Below are 19,369 nucleotides of genomic sequence, written 5' to 3'. Positions count from 1 at the left end.
AGACTGTATTCAGGGAAAGAAGATATTTTGGAAGATAGCTGTACATTAGGAAGAAAGCAATGCCAATTCAGCTGTTTGTCTTTATAATGTCAATAAAATCAGTGCAATGAGGATGGGTTTAGAGAAGAAGTACTACTAAAAGTGTCAAGCTCCACTTGAATGTGTGGTGCATGCTGTATCAATGGTGAAGAATATTAAATGGCTTAAAATAAGAATTGCATATGCTGCTTATATGAAGCAACAATTATCACAGTCAAATCATCCAGATACCAGGAGTAAGGATTTAGAAGTGGGGAGCTGTAAGGGGGAATGAGATAATCAGGACAGTGTGAGGAGAAAGTTCAGTATGGGCCATAACTTTTATTTGGAAGATCTGTTCTTTGATTCCCCTTGATTCCTCTCCCATGTCCATGTCAGTTATTACCTATCACTAGCACAATTCATTACTCATCTTTATTTTTGTTCTTTTAATTCAATGCGTTTGCCACTACTTTTCCACTTTCTTGTATATCACCGGGCTCAAAGATTTTTTCTTAACTTCTTGCTTTAGGTCATTACTTTTATATGTCAATACAGTACTTTTTCACCTTCCCTCACAAGTTCTGTTTTTAGGTGACTGTGTTTGTGATCTGGGAGGGGCGGTGGCGATTTCACTCGCCCAATCTCAAAGCCCCTGGAGTCTCACTTCCGGGTAGTGTAGATATTTAAATAAACACTGGTGCATTCATTCAGTACACCTGCCCAGTGAGGGCACAACATACACACTGGCTCCGGGATACTGCAGGATGCGAGCAAGAAGATATCTTACTCAATACTCCTTCAAACACTCTTACTCTAGCCTAAAATATAGAGCGCTGTAAAATGCTGTCTAACTTCACGTGGACTAAGTTTCTGTTTTTTTAACTTTTTTTATAGTGAATAGCTGCACTTGGCACCAAAAAAAACCTCCTAATAAATGAGCAACTGTTATTAGTGATGAGCTACTGAACAGCTGCTCTTTACCTAAACATAAAAAAATTCACCAACCTACATGATCATCTGCACCAAACGACCTGGTGTAAAATACTACAGCTGCATTGCTATCACTGTTAACTAATATACATCTCTATATAACACTGGACCCATCAACTTTGCTCTTTCCCCCTCTGCTAACTATGTTGGTATGTCTTACCATAGACACTCCACTTTAGGCATCAAAATTATCCTAGAAATAACTCTTTTGGCATGCAGAGTCGAGATTCACACCCCCTCTGTCTAAATCAGGTGGCAAGAAGGCACTAATAAAATGTTTTAGTCCACCATGACTTAATTTTAGTTGATGGGACAGCAAAGATGGGCTTGATTTGATTTAATGAAGGTTTACAATAACCCAGATGAAGTAAAACACTCGCAGAATGCCAAACATTTGTACATTTGGGATGATCTTAATTATCTGTCTACAACTCTCCTCATGGCAGTGGAAAACCTCAGTAAAACCTAATGTAATGAATCATCTGAGAGGCTCATTTATAGCCTGGTGGGTGGCCTGGTGGCTCACTAAGTCATCAGAGGCTATGGCCTCCGCTCCCCTGGCAGAGGACCAATACCGTATTTAGAGATCTCCATCTGGCAAGCATCGATTTCTGTGCATTCAGTGGAACCACCGCTGTCGCAGCATTCATTGAAGGCACAGAGCCTTTGTAGGGAATGGTGAGGGTTTGTGGCACATAGAAGGGTGACGTGGGGAGCAATAAGGAAAAGAGGTTCTGGAGGGTGTGGCAGCGATAGGGCAGTAGGGAATGAGACACTGAAATAAAGAAATAAGATTTTTAAAACTTGCTGACTAGAAGCTGAGTGTGTGCCATTGGGACTCTGCTATTGTACTCCCTTGTAATTGCCACATTGCTCTCTCTGTATGTAGCCCTTGTTCCACAGCTTTATGCAAAAATCTTATATTACTTTTCCAAAAAATAATAAATCTCCATAAACTATGAATTTTCCAACATTTCATACATTTTCGGGTTCCCTTAAATATAATTTGCCCCATCAGCCAAATTAGTGATGATGCACTTCATGATATTCATATATTGCTAATCAGCCTAAATTTGGGATTTTGGAAGGGAAATGGGAATCCTCACCAGTCAATGCACTGGGAGTCAAAACTGTGCTGTAAATTATGATGCAGTTGCTGAGGCAGCAATACCAGCATTACTGATGAAGTTATTCATACATCAACCACTACCAGTAACGCTGAATCTGCACCTTTTAAAGATTGTGTGACGGTAATCCCCACTGCTTTTTAATAGCATGGTGGTGCAAATTGATGGGGTGTTGGCAGTGGGGCATGACAACTGAAAGCTCATGACTGGCCATTAGAAGTCTGTAATTTGACTAGGATTTTCTTAGTGCCATGGAGGAGGAGGGGGTACTAGTAATATTACAAGCACATATAGTAGTGTAGAGGTAGCCCCCGAGATTCTGATTTTGCAAGAGGGTGCACACTTTAGTGAAGGATTACCATCATTCATTGAACACCAACAGTACCAGATACGATGGGAGGGCAACTCTGAAGGTTGCCCAAGGTCAAGAGATCTCCTCCGGAAGCTACTTCTACCAAGTAACCTTGCAGAGCTCCATGCAGAAAAGGGATTCTGTCAAGCCAGTGCAGCACTTCACTCTATTTTTCATTACAGCAAAGCATCCTTTATAAAATTAAAGCCACTCATGAAGTCATGATGAAGAAATGGTGGGCGGTGATGGAGTTTTGTGCTAAATGTTATATTTCTGTTAAGATAGGTAGGATCAGATCTGTAAACTATGGTGCAAGTGCGTTGTTATTTGCTTTGTGTAACAAATAGTAGCATCATTTTTATTCTTAAAAGAAAGCTAGTCTCACATCTCTTGCCATCAGTGTACTAAAAGGTGACTACTGTGTTGGAATTATAAAGGCATTACATGAGAAATTTCAGTACCTTCGAACAACAATCTGAATTTGGATCTTCTAAAAAAGAGAAACAGCAGTGTATGAAGAAAATAAAAACAAGTTTAACAAACTCACAGCAATAATGTTGAAAAAATCATCATCTCCAAGAGTGTCGAGAATAGATGAAACAGTTTGCTTAGCAATTGTTAGCCGAAGGCCTTTCATGCTTCCACTGACATCCACTAAAATCACCACATCTTTTGGAGAGGTGGCCGCCTGAATGTACCTAGATAAAATAGTAAATACATATATTAATATGTCTGTTTTGTTGTTTAAACTTTCAAAACAATCAGATGTATGATTGTTTACCTACCATTTACGATTACGGCAGTCAAATGCTATGACTCCATTCTCATCTGGTTCCCACTTTATACCTAAAGAAAGTAAATTATCATTACAAATATCTGCTAATAGTGGATGCAGAATACCATTACTCCTTTTTCAAACTTAACTTTGTGAAATAGAATTCCCTTCTTTGTGTGCGCACCATCAACTCACAAATCCCCATACACACAAGTACATTTTGCAAAAAAGATCAACATTTCCAGAAAGTTACACATAACTGACAGAAGTCACTTAATCAAGATTGTGGAAGAAAATGCACCAATAGTCCTCTTGGTTTTGTCCTAGGATTTAGGTTCCCTGTTATCACAGGTACTGTAATCTCCTTCACCCATGCTTCATTAAGAGAAAATAAACAAGTCAAGAAGTCTGAATACTACTAAGGAGATCCAATGTTGTGGTCTTTTGTGAATGCCTATTTAAACCTTAACTGGATACTCAAATGAGATCCTTATATGCACCAGTAGGTGGTGAGGTTAATTAAGAAATGTGGTTAAAATATTGAACTTGGAGACTTATGATAAAGATTTTTCTGCAGAATTCATGCTCTCCTAATGTGAAATTATATTTTGGTTGCACTGACATTCAACAGAGTTTTCCTAGTATCACCACAACACATTTTATGAGCAAAAGTTGAACAACTTCCAATTTCAGAAATGTTTCCTTAATATTTAAATATTTCCTAATTCTTGTAGTGGTACTCCACAAAGGCATGATTTTAGACCTAACCCTATTCTGGTTCATCTCTTCTTTGCAGAGTTCTTTGCTATGAGTGCCAGGATCTCTTAAAATTGAGTTGTATGTTTTAGGTGTAATTGTGGCTGTGGCAAGGGGTAGTGCCTGGAAAATAGTGACTATTTCATGCAAAGATCGAATAGGAAAATGGAAATTACGGACCAGTGCAGGGAGGGACATGAGGGTGATGCAAATACAAAAATACACCTGCCTAAATTAATAAAGTTACACCCTGTTCTACTCCAGTGGTACTACAGACACACCAGTTCAACTCAACTCCAGCCAAGCCTTGGAGTAAGTCGCAGCCACACATGATCACTCAGCAGTACTGCAAGGGAACCATATAGAAATAAATTAAGGTCAGAAGAACACTCCATGCACAACGACCTACACCCGAAAATGTAAAATGAATAACAGAAGAAAATGACTATATAACTTTAGACAATACTTAGACGCATTATATCATATTGTACAAATTAAAAAAGACAAAAATTATGTAAAACATAGTCATATGATTTTAAACATTGCTGGCACATTTCACATCCCACATCTAACACTACTCTACCTCCACTCAAAGACACATCATCACACACACACACACATACACACACGTATGTCCAAGTATATACAACACAACTATAAAAAAGGACATTTTGTTGTGCACAAGGAAGAGCACAGAGTCCAGGATGTGGGTTCCATTTTTGTGCTCCGCCTAAGTAGTTTGTCAAGTTTGTAATGTTTTTCCCATGGGTCATTTGTGTTTCCCTACCTTTTTAAATTCGAGGTTCTACATAACATAGAGAGATTTTCTGCCTACTATGTAGAACTACATTTGGCAGACTTACGCTTAAAATTTAACTTTTTACTTTATACTCATAAAGGAGTCATGTAAGGATCTCAGAACACAAACTCTAACTGGTAGGCATACATTTTCACCCACAGTTGCTGAACTACATTTAGGTTGAGATTTACCCAAAGATGTAGGTGTAATTAATTATCAGACATTTCCACCCATAAATGTACCTTTATGAATGGTGCTAAAGTAAGGTGTACGCCTTTCAGAAGTAGAAGTAGAAGGAACATTAGCAGCACAGCATTTTAATATTGTGTTGGTGGTGGAAAATACAACATTTGTATACAATAATAAATATATATTACAACAATCACAAGACTCTGAGCACTACTCTTGATATATAATTGCTACAATGGAGGAAGATATCTGTTACTGTATGTAATTAATCTATTTTTTCTAATTCAAATTTAATTTACTCATGGAATCAATATTTTCTAAATGTTGCACTCTGTGAAGAAGGATTGTTTTTTGTATTTTGATACTGCTTGTATTAAATATATTTTAAACATTATATTAATGAGGCTTCGATTGTCCCGAATTTCTATTTCTAATGCTATTGCTTTATTGATTAATCATTTCTAATGGCCATAATGGCAAAGTCAACAGCACATCTTTTTATACCAGCTTATTTTATTTACAACCAAAAATCCTTTCATTAAAATAGATAGAAAATATCAATATTTGTTCAAGCTGCACTCATGACAAGGAGTAACATTCATCCCTGTCAGCTTTTTATGAGAAAGAGTGGGACGAGGAGCTCCAACCAGTAAAATACATGAAGGGAATCAACACTAATATAGGTGTAGGTTAGTGAAGCAGAAGTAAGTTATGTGCATAGAGAACATTTTAAAAAACACAACCTTGAGAGAGGTCATCAATACTGTGCAGGTTTGGTCAACTAATATACTAATATACCTGGAAAAAAAACCTACAAAAGATGGGCAGAAGGCTGAGATCAGTGAGGACATATGTGAAAGTGAATCTAGAAATTCTATTAGTAAATTATGTTAATAACGTTTTTTCAACACAAAAAATATTTGACTGAAGATGTGCCTGCATTGGCTCAGTTTTTTCTAAATACTTGACTGTACTTTAATACGATTTTCCTAATTCATAAAATTTCTTCTCTATCAAAGAAGCCAAAAAGGAGATACTTTATTGTGCTTTCTACTCTTCAATAAAAAACAACAACAAAGGACTACCGCGGACAAGAACAACCACACCTCAATCATAGTTCATATAGTATATAATGTCCTGTGCACAACTCACCTGTTGCTGTTCAGTGCCACTGTCCAGCAGACCAAATGTTTCTTCAGTAAACGAAAGATAAAGATAAAGACAGCTCTATCGAATCAGCTTTCATGGACTTGTGAGATAGGTATCAAGATGTTGAATTAAGTTGTTCACTAACTCCTTTGGTGAATACCGGAGGGATTTGATTTGGACGGGTCAATCACTAAAATAGAAGCTTCAGACCTCAAATTTCGGATGGATGATCAGTCCTAATAATACAAGTAAACACTTGCTCAAGAATATGTTAAGCCCTGAGGAAATACCAGGAGCAATTGGAACGAAACGCGTTGGCTGGGTTTTATCTTTCGTTTACTGAAGAAATATAATAAAGGATATATTTTAGAATACATATTGGACCCTCATTTTTCTCTGGTGCACCTCTTCATTTATTTCAATCCTTTCTATTCTTCAGTTCACTTGATACATAATACAACATTTATTTCATAATTAAATAGCTGAAAATATTTACGCACCTGGATACTGACGAAAAAAGCCCTTTGCACTTCCAAAGTATTGCCAAATGAGGGACGGGTCACGATCAAAGTTATCTACAAAAACCTTATTTAGGGATTCAGACCAAAATATCCCGTTTACTATTTCTGGATCTGAGAAAAAAGAGAAAACTTATATGTATTTACTTCTGTATCTTTTAATTCGAATTGTACATCAAAATATAGAAATATTTGTTGCTAATTCAGAAATCATTCAGCTTATTAGGTAATACTTTTTGCACAAATATTCTTAAAGAATGTGTGGGGAGCTAGGAAGAGGATGACAGAGTGAAGCAGGGTGAGAGAGAGAATGTGAGCAATAGAGAAAGAAAAACAGAGAGCGAAAGAGTGGAGTGGAAGGAAGGGCAAGAAAGTCAGAGAGCGAGCCAGGAAAACAGCGTGTAAATGTGTCAGAGAGATAGAGCGAGTAGGCAATGTTAGTAAACCATTGTCCCCCATCTGCACTAACAAAGATGGGGGAAAAACGCTCATTTTACACATGCACCGACTCACAAAACAAAACTGCACGTGTGTGAAAACATATATTGTAGGTGCCAAATTTACATTTTTACCCAACAAATACCTGGAAAAAAGTACATGGAGTGATGTGACAGGGTGTGTAACTTATTGCACCAATTAATCACAAAAGAACGTAGTCAGATATGGCCTGGCTTGCAATCCATTCGCCGGTGCACGTCATGCTAGATGCAGTGCTACTGCAGTGAAATACCCATAATTAACAGGAGGCAGAAATGTTCAAATTCAGCATTGAAAATCGCTGTAATTCACTAGTTGCTACTTACATGAGGATTGCAGCAGTGTGTTATATGTATCCCCATAGGAAGAGGTACAGAAGTAATTCAAAACATTAAGATGCCAAGGCTCTCAAAGGCTAGTACCGGTCAAGTGTACTCCAAAGGGTGACATCGGTGTAGGGACATGAGACTGCTTACGTCAGTAGACTCATGTCCATAAACCTCTGTCGCTCGTGAGATCCAACACACATCACAGCAGTATGTGACTCTGGGCAATAGCTTGCTTAATCTTCCTGACGGCCCCCAGCGCCTAGAGACCCTTACGGGTGATTGTTCGCGCTTTACAAATGTGGATTATTATTATTATGTGTTCTGTAGCTTCGCCAATAAGCGTTCAGGGCCAGCCAGAGTCTGCAAGCACAGCACACTACTCTTACAGCATGACCCTAACTCATCCTGCTGATTCCGAGTGAGCATCTGTACTTGCAGACTAAGAACAGAAAGTCACACTATTGTGAGTGGCATTTTGGAGCTCCAAAAATGTAGTTGCATTTTCATGTTCATGGCAATAGAAAAAGTTCAGTTCACCTATGCAGCAAATACAAAGGTCCAACTCTTGTCCTTGTGAAAAACAGACAAACATAGCAGTCAATTAATTAATGTAAAGTAATTTATCCCATCAATTTTATCCATCCAAAGTGTTTAACTGTATGAATGATTACTGAATTTAGAGTAGTAGAAGGAGTACATTTGCAAAAAAAGACATTATGATGAATTAGAAAACTAAAATAATGCAGATTCAACTATGGGAGCTATGTAATACTGGTACCTCTCTTATGATGTGGCTATGCCTGACCTAGATGGTTTTCTCTTCAGACCCTCTAGAAACATTGCAGAGAGACTGTTTGTCAAGATTCAAACTGCAAAAAAACAAAAAAACTGGGAGTCTTTTAACTATCATGAATCTACATCAGAGTGTAGTTTTACTACTCTTTTGAATTCACAAATTCCTATTGGAGTCCATATGGAAAGCTACACCTGGCACAGATCCATTTTAAAATCATCTGGAATCAATTCCCACTGTACAAAGCTCTCCATGAACATTTCTGAATACTAGACACCCGGCGGAGCCCAGGTAGGTATGGCTTGAATGGATCCCGCAAAGGTTTGTTATTCAAAATCCCATGCAAACCTCAAATTCAGCTAGAAATTCACATTTGCTTCACATTTCTGTGTGGGATCAGTGTGCCGGCACAAATTTCCTACCCCCCAGTGTTTTCCTCTGTCTCCCAATCAAAAGAACACAGCACTTGTGTGGGTGCCCAAAGCAGAGTCAGCCTACAAATGTATAAAATGAAAAACTAAGGGGAACCAAAGCTTGTCCATAAAGGCATTTTTTAAAATATGTTTTTATGTTGACTCTGCATTGGGCACCCAGACAAAGAAAAAAGAAAATCCCTCTGCTGTAAGTAGCAGAGCGATTTCCTGGTTGTGGGCAGAGTATGGAATGGTTCCGTCCTCAGCACCAAACCAGTTAAAGAATAGTCCTCAGATGGCCTGCTAGGACACCGCCGTCTAGCAGTAACTATCCAGTTCCAGGATTGTCCATCCGCAGGGTGCACTGACCATATGTGTGTCAGTTTGAAGTCTCAAAGCAAAGGTCTCAATTGCTTTTTGGGTCTCCATTTGAAGCCAACACCCACTCCTGTAGAATATCTTAAACGGTCCTCTGATCATAGTGTCCTACCATTTGATGGTACCTAAGTTCATAATTCTGCTTGCGATGTTCGGTCAATAAAGAAGTACACAAAAAAGGCAATGGAGAAGTACATAATTCAGACAGAAAGAGCTAAGCCATCTCGATGGGGATTTACAATAATACTGGTGACAGAGCTAGAGAAAGGGGTCGAATTTCCCCTTCCTTCGATCTGCATGCTGTGTTTGTGTGGCTGTGAGTTTGGGAAATGCAGTATTTTCTCAGGAGGCAGCTGTGAAACATGAGGGAGATGGAGCTTTCCACACTTTCTGGAGACTGGTCACAGAGATACTCATTTTTGTTGTTTCTTCTCTTGCCCACTGGGGTCCAATAATGACAACACAATATACCAGTGAAGATATTATTATTTAATTCCTCATTGTTATTAAAGTTTTTCCACCCACAACAAAGCCCTCTCCTTAAAGTATTTCCGTTTTTTAAATCTATCCTTGCCGGAGTGCTGCCAGTCAGTCAAAGAAAATTTTTAATAGATCCATGGTGTTGCATTGTAATTCTGCACCCATTAACCATTCACTCATGGCTTGAAGAATATTTTCCCAATGAGCTTCTCCACCATATGTAAAGTGTGTGGCTACCAATCGATGAGCATACTGTTCCTTGAAACTGAACTGTTGGCTACCCTAAAACTATGGCATTGGTAACTTGTCTCAGTGCTCATAAAGGTCAAAGATAACTCTAATAATAGTAATAGTGATAATAATAATGATAATATTAATAATACACACTCTACAATGTGAATCCTCTATAATGAGAATAATAAGTGACTATTGTTTTACACACTGTTATGTTCTGCAGAGTTGTAGACCCCTTGAGGGTATCCTTGTATTGAACAGGTCTGAGCCTAGCCAAACCTAAGGCCTGGTAAACCTACTCAAAAGCCAGGTCTTCAGCTTGTTGTGGAATTCAAGAAGTGAGGAGGAGCCTCTTATGTGTACTAGCAGGTAGTGCAAACACAAGGAGATGATGGACGGAGTGCTGAAACTTTTCAGACACTCACCTCCAGTAACAGATCTGGGTTGAATCCATCATCGTTCTTTAGCTCACTTCGCCACTGGCTGATGAGTCAGGGAATGCCTTGCTTTACAGTTCGGGCTGGACTGTTCCCATGAGGAACAGGGTCCAGACTGATTTGCATATGGCTGGGACTGAACTAGGGTGGCATCATATTTGTTTCTCTATGTTTAATAAAAGAGTGTTTTCACATCACTATAAAAAGCAAAATCAACATTTTGTGCAATAAAACGCATATCAGAACGAGCAGAGATAAATTAACTCCGATGTAGAGCTAAGAATAATGCTCACTCTAATCTTCAGCAAAACAGGAGCATTGGAGCCAATACAGTTCCAAAAGTTTAGGGATATGCATATCAATGCTTACCTCTGCAACACATGATTACTAGTTTGTATATTTTGAAGTTTGTCTCCCTCATTGTGTTCCTATCATCTGTAAGTTAAAACAAGTTGGCCCTATCTTACCGACTCCACTCCTCCATCATGCATGCAAAGATAATCAGCACAAGCCAGCCATTCATATGCTCAGTCTTTCAGGAAATTCATACTCTTGAGAAAATCAGTTTATTTTTTCAAAATCGTTATTCCAGCTTAGTTGCCTTGTTTTTGCTGTATAAATTGCAAACCGGCTGAGTGTATGTGCCCTTCATGGAGGAATGAAACAGATGTTTCAGATCTTATGGTAATGAATAATGCTCTCGAGGTGAATCCCCACTTGCCTTTTTTCTCATTTACTGTAAGAAGCCAATAGATTAACGTTCCCTTTTTTTCTCTCCCTACACTTCTTACCCTAAGTTTACAGTTCTTTACATTTTTCTGCACCATAGATTAGTGCATTACGGTATTTGATGCTAGGATTTACCAAAAAATCTCCAACTAGAGGCAATTTAATCATTAGGGGGCATATGTATCAAGCGATTTTGTATTCGCAAACGCTGCAATTCGCAAAAAAACAGCGTTTGCGAATACATAATCGCATAATGTGATGTATGAGCCATTTTCGCATCGCATTATTAAGGAATCGCTAATTTAGCGATTCCTTAATTTTGCGTAAGCATTTAAGGAATCACAAATTGCGATTCCTTAAATGCTATGTAACACGCACCCAAGTCGTGCGAATTCTCCTTAAGAAATCGCAAATTACCACCAACTTCAAGTTGGTGGTAATTTACGATTTCTTTGAAAAATGCAATTTTTGGCATTTTTCAAAGTGCCATGTGGCGCACATACAAAGGGCATGTATGTGCGCCATATGCACACACATATTCATTTCAGGGATGCATCAGGGTGCCATCATGACACCCTTGCACCTTTGAAATTATTCTCAATTTGCGATTAGCAAATTGCAATTCGCAATTTGAGAATTACTTCTCATTCATTCCTATGGGCCTCCTGGCTCATAGGAATGAATGGGAAGGCATTCCTTAATTGCGATTTCGCAATTTGCTAATCGCAATTAAGGAATATTAAGAATTCGCAAAATATGTGCAAATTTTTAAATACATCCCGTTTTGCAATTCTCAAATAGAGATTCTCAAAAAATCGCTATTTGAGAATCGCAAATACGGTTTTCGATACATATGCCCCTAGGTTTATTAAGGCTTTATATTACCTGTACAAGCATTATAGAGTCTCTTTTAATTTACCCTAGGTAGAGTTATGCGTATGCACTTGCTGCATGTTTCGTTATCCGGACTAAAGGCTACTGAGCTATGCTTTGAATTCGATCTGGCACACCAGGGTAAATACAATTCAGGCAACAGTTACAAAATGGTACACTAAAGTTCAGCATATTCAAAGAGATACTAAAGTGATATGAATTCGTTTTTGCACATAAAAATGGCAGTTACTCAATATCTTTGCTAGTAATATCAACATTCCAATTGCCTTTCCCACATTGTATTTTTCTTCCCAGAATGTGCCCATAACTTCAATATCCCCAATAATCTTCCTCCTTCACCCCTTACCATAGCTAGCTTGGTTTACTTTATTATTTCATTTTATCCTTTGTTCTTTAAACACTTTTTCACTAACACCCCCTTGTGCTGTGTGAACCTGCAGTTCACAGTCACCAGCTCCCGCTGAGGCTTCCGCCCTCGGTTCAGTGCCGGATTATTTCTTCCTCTCTTCTTTATCACTTTTCTTCTTTTCACTAGTTCTTGTTTCGGGTTACCTGTCCCTCCCCCACATCCTAGAGTTCAATCCAATTCATTCCCTTTTTTTTTATCATCTTCTTTTCTATTCCTCTTTTTTTTCCCTTTTTCCTTTTATATTTCACTTCGCTTTCTAGTGTCCTCTTTCTCAGTGCACCCGTACATCCCTGCCACCGCCCCACCACGATAGCTGCCAATACCTCCTCACCCCCTCACCCCTGCGTGCTGTTTCTAGTAATGTTAATGGCCTGACACATTTAATAAAACATAAGGAGGTGCTGTCCTATCTGCAGTCTAAATGCATGGATGTGGTTCTATTGCAGGAAACCCACCTTTTCCACCCAGAGTTTGAAAAATTGTGTAGAGGTGGGTGATCCACAGCAGTTGTCCAACAGCACTTGCATCCAGCCTATGATCGACCAGGAAGTGTGGTGTTGCAATACTTTTACGCAGGCGCCTCTCTTTCACTAGGCTTAAGACATGGATGAGTCCTGATGGTCGTTATGTCTTTTCTAAACTCAGGCTCGGGAGGCAGACACCTTGTGTTGGCTTGGTGTACGCACCCCTCAGTCTAAAGCGCCACTTCTTTCTCCTGCTCAACCGTATCCCCATGGAAATTTTGGCATCCCACTAGTCATTAGAAAGGACTGGAACCTGGTGTGTGATGTGGTGCTTGACCGAATCAACCCTCAAGATGTACGTAATAATGTGGGCTAGGTCCTTCTAGGGGATGTCATTTCTGATAATGGCCTTGTGGATCTCTGGAGGCTCTAGCACCCAGAGGACCAGAATTATACTATTTTATCATCAGTTCATGGTACCCAATCCAGGCTGGACTACTTTCTGGTTTGCCGCTCAGTGGTCACCCTCTTCCAGGACTCCCCGATCCTGGTGGTTGTGCTCTCCAACCATTCTCCATCCTGCTATCCCTAGACTTGAGTCTTGACTGTAAACCGTGATGTCTGAACATATCTACTTACTTAGAACATAACAGGCAGGTCTGTCTCTTCTCACCGAGTCTAATGGGTGGCCGCTAAAGTGAGTATCTGCAGCCAGCTTAAGAAAGACACGGCCCTTGCCAACGCCCAGAGAGAGTTCCAGTAGAGGGTCCTGGAGGGCAGATTGTATCCCTCACACACCTCTACACTGGGAATACATCGCCTCCTCTACGCCGCTGCTTTGAGAAAGCCTGCATGGACCTCAAAGTCATGTTTACCTCTAAAGTCAAGTGTACACTACCCCAGCTTAACGGTCATAACTATGAGCTGAGCGAGAAGGTGGGCAGCTATTGGCGGACCAGCTGTGTCAGCAGGACACAGCACTTGCCATCCCAGTTATTAAATCCACGGGTGGTACTATCCATACCAACCCACAGGACATTGTTAATGAATTCACAGAATTCTATTGGGTTCTATACACCCCGGAGGTGATGGCTGTCTCTACCCACTTAGAGGCCTTCTTTGTTAGTGTGCACCTCTCCAGCCTCAATGAGTCCGGTAGAGACCAGCTTCAGGGGTAAATTTAGCAAAACAGAGATAGCGCAGGCTATCTCCAGGCTTCCCTACCACAAGGCCCCAAGGGAAGATGGATTTCCTGCAGAGTTCTATAAGTGGGTGGGGGAGGACATGGTGGACTCCCTTTATGAAGCCGTCCGTGAGGCCGACCAAGTAGGCTCCCTTGCCTTCATCTCCAACAGGGCGGTAATAAGGGTCCTTCCTAAGCTGAGGAAAGTTGGAGCTTCAGACCCATTTCCCTACTTAATGGGGACATCAAGATACTTGCTGGTGGTGATGCTGTTTCTGATTCACCATACGCAGGTGGGGTCCATTCACGGCCACTCTTCCAGGAATCACTTTCACACTCTTGCCAATGCCTTGTGGTCAGCCACAAACCTGCAGAATGAGGCCCTAGGTCTAGCCCTCTCTCTGGGTGCCAATAAGGCATTTGACAACATTGATTGGGGGTACCTTTTTGTGACTCTCTGGTGCTTTAGACCGGAGAGGGATTCCTAGCCAAAGACCTTTGGCTTTACGACTCGCCTACTGCCCAGGTTACTTGTGAAGGGTTTCTCTCAGACCCATTTCCTTCTTGCCATAAAACCCCCTCGCAAACCCCTGTGCCTCACTGGCATCCCCATCCCTGGAGGGACGTTCACTGTCTATCGTTACGTGGATGATGTCTTGCTTACCCTCTCGGACCTCCCTCGTTCCCTCCTGGCCCTCCTAGACATCCTTTCTGGCTATGCAGCCGATCTCCGGTTACTGGTTAGTTGGGACAAAAGTGAGGCACTGCCCTTGTCACGGGTGACCACCAGTGTGGTGGTGTCTGCCTATCCCTTCTAATGAAAATCCTCGAGCCTTAGGTATCTGGGGGTCTATATAAACAGAGGCCTGGACTGCTTAGTGGAAGACAACCTTGATCCCCTGCTGACACATATGAAGCTGGACTTTGAGAAGTTGACCCACCTCAGACTCTCATTATGGGGGAAGGTACAGGTGGTGAGAATGGTATTGCTACCACAATACACCTACCTCCTCAGTTTGCTGCCTTTATTGGTCCTTTTCTCATTCTACATTCGGTGGACCGGTGTATATGGTCTTTCATCTGGGGAGCCTCCCGTCCCTGTTTGCCCAGCGCCAAACTCCTGGCTCACTGCTCATGTGGGGGGGCACGAGCCTCCCATAGGTTGAGCCCTAAGCCTTAGCCCTCCACTTATCACATTTTGCTTGAATGCTCCCTGTGATTCTGGTCCTGCTACAGAGGGTGCTTGTGGAGCATACACTGCTGGGTTGCCTGCAAGGGTTGCACTCACTCTGCATGGGTGGCGGACCTATGGCTGGTCCCGCCAAACCGATGCTGCAAGCCATGGTAAAATCATGGCAACAGGTCCACTGCCTCTCTGGGTGGACACCCTTATTCACGGCCACACACCACTGTCGCGCAACTCTAGCCTACACATAGGTGGCGAGATGGTGTATTGGGAGGTGTGGAACTCAGCGGACATCAACAGTCTCCATCAGATGATTGGCCTGGGTGCCCTCAAATCATTTGCGACACTCTATGAAGAATTTGGCCTCTCACCCTGTCAGTTCTGGCATTACCTACAGCTTTAGCCACAAACAGAAAAGGAGCAGTATTGGTCTTAGGATACCTGCACTGGTGTCAATTTCAATAGTGCTCAACCTCTTACAGTCCCACTTCTCAGAAACTGCTTGTTGTACAGATTCTGTACAAACTCTTAATTATAGAGGGACCACTCAATATAGATGACATTTTTTCCTGATTTGCCATTTCAAGACAGTTCAACACATAGTTTCCCTCTTCTTTTCCAAATATGAAGAGGGAACCGAAATTTGATTATTCAAAAATAACATCTTTACTCATTTCCATCAATACTGTAGGCTTTAAAGAGCCAAGCCAACACTTTCATTAATTCTGTCAAAGACTTCATCAGGGTTAGCAATTGTGCATGTAATCATCCAGTGTGTGTGAGTTGGAAACCCACCAGTCATTCCTTAGTGGCAATTTGTATTAGGGTATAAGGCGGTCCAAATTAAGTCAGTCCCCATGTGCTTGTGCACAATCAGTCTCTCCCCAGTGGGATCTGTTCAACAAATTAATCATGTTGTGTAGTGGTGTCCGTGCCTTGAAAAGGCTACAGCTACATTATTGCCTCCGCTGTTGTCTGTGTGTGTGACCCTGGGCCCTCCAACCCTCTCTTGTAGTCTCCTATTTTTGAACGTAGGGCCACTTCCATGAGGTGATGTCTGTAGCCTCTTAAGCCATCATCTTTCTCTACCCCTTCTCAATAGCCTCCGCACCACATGAAAAACAGAATCCAGACAGATTACTAACTGGAGAATTGGGCTGAACTCCTGTAGGTGCTTGACCACGGGGTACAAGAGGCACTTTTGGTTTTCCCTTTTTAAGTCACTGCATGACTGGCACTGGACTCCAGCGAAGCTGCGAGCAGCAGGCCTGTTACCCCACACATACCTGGGTGCTGCTCCCATGACTGCTGTGACCTGATGCACGTACTCTCTGACTGCCCTTTGATTCAACCTTTCTGGGAGGTTGTTGGCACTACACTGTTTGAGACAATATCGGTCTCAACCCCCTCTATCACCCCGTGATCCTTGTACATGACCTAGCGGACTCCCATGACCTCTCTTGCCTACAGGGCAGTCTCTTCATATGGCACTCGCCATGCCTAAGATTTGCATTCTCAGCCAATGGTGTTCCCACACCTCCCTTCCCATGATGAATGGCTCTTGATGATGTAACAGACAGTTCTCTATGAATGAGTCATCTGCAGAAGATGCCTTTCTTAACACCTGGATGCTCTCCACCCAGGACACCGACCACTAGTCTTAGCTTCATGCGCACATATTCCTACCAGGTTGGTTGGATGCTAAATTATTTCACACCATGTTGACATCGCCCTTCGTAGTCTACCTGGTAAGGAACCTTGCAGATGCGTGCCTATGTTACTCACTCTTTCTTTCTCTCTCCTTGCTCCCCGTCTTTTTCCTTCTCTCTCTCTTTCCCTTCACTCCCGTTCCTCATCCTCCTCTTCCCATCCCTTCCTTCCCTTGGGCATGTGGATGTGAGTATTGATTCACTGCTTGTTTTTACCTTTCCCTTCATCCTTTTTTGTCATGTTTTCCTTTCCTTTTTAGTCCCCCCACATATCTTTGAATATTTTGTATGCAGGTGTGGACCTATGTGTCCTTCCTCATCCTTCAAGGGTCCCTGTTTCTTGGGATCTCAGCTTGTCATGTAGCCAATGTTTTGTTTCATTTTGTACTGTATTTTTTAGGGCTGTTTTATTGTCTCGTGAATAGCATCTCATGTTCCCCATCGCCTCCCTTTTTTAAATAGATTTGTTCTGATTTCTCAATAAAGAATTGCAAAACAAACTAAACCGGTTCCTCTCAATCAGATTATATCAGATATATACTGCATTGTTACTACAGTGTGTGCATTTTAACCTTAGATGTAAATCTCTTAACATATTCCAATGCAAATATAAATATGGGTGTGTGTATAACTATGTACTGACATTACAGATTTACCATTGTCTATAGACTGGTTGTGGGACGTTACATTAATCTGAATTACCTGAATGTGTAATAACCTTAGGGCATGGATGTGTGCCACATGTGCACACATGCACATTTCAGGGGTGCAACAGGGTGTCCTTTGGACACCCTGGCACCCTTGAAATAGATGCCGCTGTTAGCGATTCGGTAATACCGAATTGTTCATAGTGAATATCTTCCAATTCAATCCTATGGACCTCCTAGCCCATAGGAATGAATGGGTAGGTATTCCTTAATAACGAATCTCAATTATCGATTCGTTATTAAGTGAGTCCTTAATAGCGATTCGGTAAAAATCGCTGTTAAGGACTCGCTAAATTGAAGTTACCTACATCTGGCCCTAAGATGACAAAACTCCATCAGCAGAACCGGAGTTCTGAATTTTTAAAGAATAAAGTGAAAAATAGCACCATAAAGCACAAAGCACCATCTGGTCATGCTGGACTGGGTCAAATTCAAAAGTTCACACCTGCAGTTGAAGTTTTGCCTTCTCACATTTTGTGCCAAGAGTCCTGTTCGCATTGTAGAGGTCTGCAAGGAGTAAGGGAGAGGGTCGTGGGAGGCTGTCAGCATGGTGCGAAGAGCAACTGAGCATCACGGACCGGTGGGCACAAGCTTCGCGTTGGCAGTTTCCTAAGAATGAAAGATGCTGTGGTGTAAAGGGAATAGTTGGCTGTGGCTTGTGCTGATTTTCGGTATGAGTGGCGTGGTCCCGGTATGAACAGGGCCCTTCGCGGTCACGGAATGCCCAAAAGCTTGATTTCAGGATATAAAGGGCACCAAACGATGGTCAGGGACTCGCTGCAGTTTGGTCTTGAAACTGGTTGGGGGCCTTTTATGTCCTTGAGTCTCAGATCTGGAAGCCAGTAGACTAGTCCTTAGAGTCGCTCTAGGGTCCTAGATTCAAGATGAAGTGGCAGTTCCACTCCTCCCTCCCCAGGCAACAGTAGGCCCCAGGCAGCGGCAGGCAGCAGGTAAACACAGCAGGGCAGCAGTTCCTTTAGAGTAGCAGTCCAGCAGAGTAGCAGCCCTTTCAGCAGCACAGCAGTCCTTCTTCCTGGCAGAGTATTCACTAGTCCCGATGTGTACTAAAGAGCTGGTGACTGACGTCCAGTATTTATACACAGTTGTACCTTTCAAATGGGGAGAAGCTTCTAGAGGCACGCCTTTGATGTGCACAGATGGCCGACTTCCTGGCCCTGGCTCCAGACTAGCCACAGGGGGTATGAAGCCCTTTGTGTGGCGACAGGACACAGTCTATTCAAGGACAAATGGGGCCTGGCCAAGCTTCTCCCATCCATCCTGCCTGTGATGGCCCATCCCATGACACCTAAGCTCCCAATAGTGTGTGGCTCTCTAGGGCTATACACAAAGCCCAACTGTCAGTTACACCCAGTCATGTGACCCAGAGACAGGCTGGAGGCACAAAATGGCTAAGGCAAGAAGATACCAACTTTCTTCTAAAAGTGACATTTTCAGAATTGCAATTTAAGATCCGACTTCACCATAAGTTAGACTTTTAAATTGTTATTCCGAGACACCAAACACGAACTGGTTACTTATTCCCATTTGAAATTACACTTAGACAGTGTAATAAAGTAACTCCAGTGTTATCTTATGGGAGAGGTAGGCCTTGTGGTAGTGAAAATGTAATTTAAGAGTTTTTCACTACCAGGACATGTAAAAGTTAAAACTACATGCCCTACTTTTCAAAAACATTACTCCATGCCCTCTGGGTTGTCCATGTCTTACCCTAGGGGTCACATATGTATTAAAAAGTAAGGTTTGGGTCTGGAAATATGTTTACTTTGCTAGGTTGTAATGGCAGTTTAAAACTGCACACATGCTCTGCAATGACAGGCCTGAGACACGTTTATAGTGTTACTCAAGTGGGT

At 41.6% G+C, this 19,369-nt stretch overlaps 1 protein-coding gene across 3 annotated transcripts in view; it reads right to left on the bottom strand.

Moving 5' to 3' along the window:
• The window catches only part of CACNA2D3 (calcium voltage-gated channel auxiliary subunit alpha2delta 3), a 2,334,275-nt gene that overhangs the window by 1,300,994 nt on the left and 1,013,912 nt on the right, over positions 1-19,369 (bottom strand). For all 3 annotated transcript variants that reach the window (XM_085624637.1, XM_085624639.1, XM_085624638.1), the window contains exons 6-8: positions 6,659-6,790; positions 3,276-3,336; positions 3,038-3,188 (exon numbers count right to left, since the gene is read on the bottom strand). In XM_085624637.1, coding sequence (XP_085480763.1) covers positions 3,038-3,188; positions 3,276-3,336; positions 6,659-6,790 — 344 coding nt within the window. The remainder of the gene's footprint in view (positions 1-3,037; positions 3,189-3,275; positions 3,337-6,658; positions 6,791-19,369) is intronic.

This window comes from Triturus cristatus, chromosome 9, assembly GCF_964204655.1.
Source record: "Triturus cristatus chromosome 9, aTriCri1.1, whole genome shotgun sequence".
In the NCBI taxonomy this organism is placed as follows: domain Eukaryota; kingdom Metazoa; phylum Chordata; class Amphibia; order Caudata; family Salamandridae; genus Triturus; species Triturus cristatus.
Note: the sequence above shows the minus strand (reverse complement) of the source record. Positions and strands in the feature narration are given on the sequence as shown.